Here is a 7,202-nt window from a genome sequence, read left to right as displayed (position 1 = left end):
TTTGTGTATCTATTGGTATTATAATTGTTATATTTTATCAGGCGAGGGTGGAAAATCACTGAAATCAATGAATAATAAATAAAAACAAAACATGATCATGATTGATTGATTTTCTAGTATAATATTATTATTATAATACATGTGTTTTTTTTTTGTTGTTGTTTTTAAATGAAAACATTCAATGGATTTGAATGATTCTGAAAAGCTGCAGAGAATCTACATAACGTGAGTGTTTTCTTGCACGAGTTCGACTCGACATGAACACACAAATCAGCGATAACCATAACGAACGACGTGTGCACGCTGCATTCATCACTTCACCGTACGCCAAGTGTTCAGCAAACCCAACATCCATCTGCTTAGAAAACAAGCAGCAGCTCCACCACTACAACAGCTTCCTGTCCTGTCCTCACATCAGCGAAACGCAGCACAAACAAAAACATTCTCCTCTTGTGTTCTCACTCCCACTCTCTGTCCTGTTTCACAGCGGGCGGGGAGAAAACGGGGGTCAGAGCTTTAACACGGCTTTGACAACACGAGCTCCACGGACGAGAGCCTGTGGGGAGTTTTCTGACTCCCAGTGCTGTTTCCTGGGAGCTGGTTCAGAAAGTCCCAGGAAACTCCCTGCCTTCCTCGACTCGGACGACCAAACAGCTGCAGATTCTCACTTTTCACTGGCTGTGTGAACTTGATCCAGAATAATAAAAAAAAATAGAGGATGCAGAGAGTAAGAATGTAGAGATTACAGGTGATATTTCGTGGGATATTTTGGTCTATTTTTTGCTTTTGAAATCTTTGTTATGTCTTATATTTTACTGTTACTATAACTTAATTGGTCACTATAATTAAATGTAATTTATTCTGCACCAAATTGTTGCACTTGGTCAAATGAAGAGTACATTTAAAACAATTGGATTGAATTTGACCTGTTTTTTTTTGTTTTTTTTCATATTTTTAACTCATAAAACTTGCTTTAACTGACAGAAACACAGTGTAGGGCTGTTATTTTCCCCCAATGCCAACTTCCTCTGTTGTTGTGGGAATGGGAAATATCTCTCAGATCCACCATCTAATCATCAAATAACACACATAAAAAAACAAAAACTAACAAACTCTATATGTTTTGGGTGGAAGTGGCCTCTTTCATGTGCCAACCAGTAAATTAAAACACTCTTGTCTACATCCTACATGTGCCTTAAATGTGCCGTTTCATCACGTGCCAGCGTTTGTCTGGAAATAACTGGACACTGTCATATTTCTCTCTCTCTCTCTCTCTGTGCTCACAGCTGTCGTTTCGACTGGAATCCATTTTTTATTTTTTATTTTACCGAAACGTTTTCCTCCTGAATAAGTCACTATCAGAGACTCTGTATGTGTGTGCGCGCGCGCCTGTGCCTTCACTGTGCGTAATTACAGATGCGCCATTCCTCCTAAGCTGTCATTAGAAAAAGGGAATGGGAATGACTCCAGGCTACAACCACGGCTTGCGGTTACGTAACACGCTCCTCTCGATTCCTGTCTTATTCCGGAGACAGCTGGAAACTGCCCCGTGCGCACTGGCTGCAACCACTGTCTATTGTCTGGGAAAAAAAACAAAACAAAACAACAATAATAATAATAATAATAATAAAAGAAAACAAAAAAAACAACAACGCTGCTTCTATATATAGCTCATGGTAAATGTGTTATTTTTGTCCCTCGCATATGTATTAATAATTTTTATTTCAGAGGTGGGGGGGGGGGGGGTGTGATGAAACGAAAACACGCCTCTGATTGTGTGTCTTTGTCTGTCTGGGTCGCTCTGACGGCTGCAGTTCCCTGTGTGTCCGTGTGAGGGCGCAGCGCGCCTTTTATGGGATGCTGTTTGGCTCCCAGACAAAAGAGAAAATGATATTCAGGGCTCTCTACAGGAGGGACATATCTCTACACACACACACACACACACACACACACCATTAACATGGTTTTAAATTAATGACACTCTAGTGTGTCAAGAAGACGCTGATGTAGCTCTACGCTCATCCTTATTTTTACACATATATATTGCTATTAAATTAGGATTATTATCTGATTAGACTAAATGAGGCTTGAGTGTTGTCACACCTAACGTATTACTCTCTCAAATACACAAACACAACAACAACAACAACAACAAAAAACATGAATGTTGTATTGTTATTCAATAAATGAACACTTGTTTGTTTGGAGTGTTCATTTGTGGGGGGGGGGTGTGGTCGGTGTGCAAACACTTGGACGGTTCAAGCCCTTGGGGGCCAGCAACAGCAGCAACAGCAGCCTGCTGCAGTGCCCTTGAGCAAGGCATTAAATCACTCTCAGCTCCCGGCTGGGTCACTGCAAACTGCAACTGTTGTGTATAGCTGATCTTGACTTTGACATCCCAATGGAGGGATGGACAGACAAAGGGGGGGTCGACAGTTTGCCTAAGGGTGTCTATGTATATATATATATATAGATATATATATGTATATATATGTGTGTGTGTGTGTATATATATATGTGTTTCATTCCTTTGTCTCATTTCTGTCTGTCTGCCTTTTCCATGTCCCCTTCTATTATTGTTTTTTCACTGCAGTGTTTTGGCTATTTTTCTCGATTCACCTTGAAAGAAAGATCCCAGCCAGCCTGGCTGTCTCGTCCCGCGTCGCACCATCCAACCCATCCAACATGCAACTACACACCCCCTCTCTCTCCCTCCCTTCTCCCTCTCCCTCTCCCTCCACCACCACCACCCAGCCTGTGGCTGAGGGCGGAGCCTGTTTTCCTCCCCGCAGAACAGAGTGGAGTATAACACACTGCAGCCAGCCACAATGTGTATCAGAGGACTGTGTGTGCTCGCGCCGTAGATGAGTGCTTCAAATCTGGTGTCTGTATTACTGACTGCGCGAGACTGCGAGAGAACAAAACTGGTTCGCATCACATTATCATCCCAAGTCAGGACGAGGTGAGCATCCTCTGATTCCTCTCTTATTTGGAAACTTGTCATTATTTATTTTTTTATTATTTAATTTTTTTTTACCACCTTAAAAAAACAAAACAATTGCTATTGAATTAAAATGTTGTCATTTGTTTATTTATTTATGTATTTTATGGGATTTTTTTTTTTTTTTTTGGGTCCAAGCCTTGGCAGAGTTTGTGCGTCACGGTCACATTTTACGCACATTGTCCTGTGAGATTTGTGTAGTTTTAAAACCTCCACAGAAGAATGAGTGAGGAATTTAGTGGATCAGACTCTGTGTGTGTGTGTGTGTGGGCTTTGAGTTTTCAGGTGTGAGACACAGGAGGAGACGCTTTTGCTCAAACTATCTTTTGTTCCTTTTTTTTACCTCCAGGTTTCACGATTGAGGGATAAAAAAAATGCCGGCGATCACAAGTAAAAACTCCGATTTGGAGTTTGACTCCTTACAACCTTGTTTCTACCCGGATGAGGACGACTTCTACTTCTGTGGTCCCGACTCTGCGCCACCGGGGGAGGACATCTGGAAGAAATTCGAGTTGCTGCCCACTCCGCCCCTCTCCCCGAGCCGAGCCGCGCTACCGGGGGAGCCGGCGAGTGCAGACCCGGAAGCAGACCCACTGGGGTTCGGCTTGTGTGACCCACTGGACTGGGCTTCCGAGCTGCTGCTCCTGCCAGAGGATGATATCTGGGGCGCGTCCTACGATGGGGACCTGTTCGGCTCCGCTTTGGATACTAACCCCAACAGCATCATTATCCAGGACTGTATGTGGAGCGGCTTTTCTGCCAGGGAAAAGCTGGAGCGTGTGGTCACGGAGAAACTCGGGAAAGCCATTTCCACGGCCACGGCGGGCGGCAGGAGCGCGTGCGTCAAGGCGCCGGAGACGGTCAGCTGCAGCAGCCGCAGCAGCTCCATGTCAGAGTGCGTGGACCCTGCGGTTGTGTTTCCTTTCCCGGTGAACAAGAAGAGCAACAGCGGCAGCAGCAGCAGCAGCGGAAGCTGCAGCAGAGACTCAGCCGGGACCGTTAACGCACAGACAAACAACGGGAACACATCCAGTGACTCAGGTAAGAACTTGAAGATGCGCCAAAAAAAAGCCTTTGTTTACGTCTTTCAAGGAAACAGTGACGTCATTATCATTATTATTATTATTGTTGTTATTAGTAGTAGTAGTAGTATTGTTATTGTAGCCGACAGTGGCTGGAGCTTGTTCATATGACTGGTCCAGAATCGGATTAAGCACCCCCCACCCTCACCCCACCCTCACACACATAAACAGTGGAGTAGTGACACAGTGAACGGGGGTTTATGTAATCAGCAGGCTCTTCATCCGGCAGATGGCAGTAAAATGGGGAATTGTGTGCCTCACTGGACTCAGTTGGCATCAAACAAAAAGACAACAACACACACACACATGCACACACACACTGCACAAGGGCTAGGGGGTAATAGGAATAGGTGGAGATACAAAGGTGTTCAATAACGTAAAGTATGTGGTGTGCGCGCGTCCATTACGCACGGATTTATTGACAATTTACGCACAGCTAATGACACACTGGTACGTAAACAGACAGGGAATACATTCCCCAGTTGTTGCACTGAGTTCAAAGTGATTACTAAAAGAAGAGGAGACATTACAACTGTCACGTCTTCACAGAAATAGTGCAGGAAAAGCGTCCGTGCGTGTGCGTTTAGACTCGGAAACGAGTGCCGTGTGGATGTAATCGCCCTCAGAACTTCATCTCCCGTCTATTACTGCCCATGACTTCTCTAAACAAACACTCACGAGTCCTTATCAGCGTGTTTTCGCTTGTGAAACAGTAGTACAAAGACCTCCAGCTTGGCACAGAGGGCAGACTCAGCCAGCCTTGCCAAACACCTCCTCCTCCAGCGCGAAAGAAAAGAGGGACGGGAGCGAAGGAGGAGGGCTCTGGCTGCTTCTTTTAGGAGGGAGGGAGGGAGGGGAGGGGAAGGGGGGGGGGGGTGACAGCTTTTGAACAAGCGCTTCCATCGCGACAGCTGTCTCCCTGGCGCCGGTCCAGCTCTGAGGCTTAAAATGGGGCGGTGATCCGATCGCCTGCCGCCCCACCATCCCCGCGCGCGGAGAGACGCTCCAATGCACTTCCGCCGCTCCCCAGTGTTGTTGTTATTAGTCCTCGACTCTCTCGACACACACACACACACGCACACACCGCAGAGACGCAGACTTTTCAAGGCCTTGTCGCGTATGTTTACATAGATAAAAGTCAGAAATCAGCTGCACAGATTTACAGAAGAGGACTCATTGTCCTTGTAGAGAGAGAGCGAGAGAGAGAGAGAAAAAAAAGAAGTTAAATCCTAGCTTCAAGCAAATACTTTTTTTTTATTATTTCCCCTGGGCTGCAATTTTATGTCCTTTCTTCTATTTATACTCCTCCTCCCCAACCCCAATAAATGAGCTGTTCCATTTAGGGAGGGAAAACGCCAAAAAACTGCTAAATCCCAGCTCTCACATGTGGCAAAGCCAGACACGCCCCCCCCCACATCCACCCAGCTGTGCCAGGCTTTGTTTTGATGGCAGCACCAGTCTCTCTCTCTGTCTGCTTGTGTGTGTGTGTGCTGTCTGAAGTGGGTTACTGTCAGCTGTGACACTCTTCAGATGCTCCGGAGCTGATAATGAGAGTGATTATCACAAAAAGCACGGCCTCACGGTCGCTGCGTCGCGATTGGCCACTTCCTCATCGTCTTTAAAAAGGCGCCAGTGGATGAGGATGAGGATGATAAGTCGCTCGTGCGGTTAATGCAGTTTCTTCTCAAACTTCATCCGAGGTCACGGGTCACGGCTGGATCTGCAGACTAGAGCGTTTAGGGTGATTAGGTGAGATTTTCGAAAAGAAGGAGAAATCCAGCCCTGTCTGCTGAGAGCACTGTGAAACGAGACGTGTCAACGCCTGCACAGTAGATGAGTTGAGGAGTGACTGACACTAAGCATTAAGGGGTTTCTGCTTCTGCAAACGGCGTCGAGCAAACGCCCTCCACTCTCACACACACTCTCTTTTGATCTCACACACACACATGCATACCTGCTGTCACCTGCTAGAACACATTGATGACATAGCGGGAATAGTTGTGTGTCAGAGCGTAGATTAAGTCACTCACTTGTTTCTGTTTTCTTTTCCCAGAAGAGGAAGATGATGATGAAGCAGAAGAGGAACACGAAGAGGAGGAGGAGGAAGACGAGGAGGAGGAGGAGGAGGAAGAGGATGAGGATGAGGACGACGAAGAGGAAGAGGAGGAGATCGACGTGGTCACAGTAGAGAAGAGGCGCTCCACCATCAGCAGCAAAGCGTCCCCCATGGCGACGGGCACTGTCACCATCTCCGTTCACCCCAGGAGTCAGGACGCGAGAGGAGGAGGCGCCGTCTCGGGGTCCGGCGTCGTGAGCCGCTTCGTCAGCCGAGCTCCTCAGGAGCTCATCCTGAAGAGGAGCTCGGTCCACCAGCAGCAGCACAACTACGCAGCCCCGTCGCCGTACGCCTCGGACGACGACCCGGCGCCCCCTCCCAAGAAGCAGAAGACGTCGGACACGTCGCGGCCTCCCACCAGAAACGTCTCCTCGTCGTCCTCCTCCTTGTCGTCGTCGTCGTCCTCCATGTCCTGCGGCTCGGCGGTCAGCACGCGGAGCAAGCGCAGCACCAGCGGCGACAGCAGCCCGCGCGGCAGCTCCGACTCGGAGGACAGCGAGCGCCGGCGCAACCACAACATCCTGGAGCGGCAGCGGCGCAACGACCTGCGCTCCAGCTTCCTGACGCTGCGCGACCACGTGCCCGAGCTGGCGCACAACGAGAAGGCGGCGAAGGTGCTCATCCTGAAGAAGGCGACGGAGTACGTGAGCTCGCTGGAGACGGAGGAGATGAGGCTCCAGCAGGAGAAGGACAGGCTCCAGGCCCGCAGGCAGCAGCTGATGCGCAGGCTGGAGCAGGCGAGGACTCGCTAACAGACAAAAAAAAAACGATCGAAAAAAACAAAAACACAACGCAGAAACACTCACGTAAAAACCCTGGACGAACCCCTCTCGTCTCCACTCAAGTCTTGCCTGACAACTTAGACCCGGAACACACAAAACACAAACAGGCCTTTAACACTTCAGCACAGACACACACACAAACAAAAAGGGGGGCCTGCATATCTGTTGTATTATGTGCGCACACAAACACAATATCTCAGAGGATGTTTATTATCTTCAGA

The 7,202-nt window shown here is 47.9% G+C and overlaps 1 protein-coding gene across 1 annotated transcript; it reads left to right on the top strand.

Moving 5' to 3' along the window:
* Window positions 1–3,375: 3,375 nt before the first annotated feature.
* On the top strand, window positions 3,376–6,951 carry mycn (MYCN proto-oncogene, bHLH transcription factor; the record flags this gene model as incomplete). Its single annotated transcript, XM_083898909.1, has 2 exons — window positions 3,376–4,042; window positions 6,137–6,951. 2 exons carry the CDS (start codon window positions 3,376–3,378, stop codon window positions 6,949–6,951), a joined length of 1,482 nt encoding a protein of 493 aa, XP_083755035.1.
* Between the last annotated feature and the right edge of the window lie 251 nt (window positions 6,952–7,202).

The sequence above is a fragment of the Microchirus variegatus genome, assembly GCF_963457635.1.
Source record: "Microchirus variegatus genome assembly, chromosome: 12".
NCBI classification, from domain to species: Eukaryota; Metazoa; Chordata; class Actinopteri; order Pleuronectiformes; family Soleidae; genus Microchirus; species Microchirus variegatus.
Note: the sequence above shows the minus strand (reverse complement) of the source record. Positions and strands in the feature narration are given on the sequence as shown.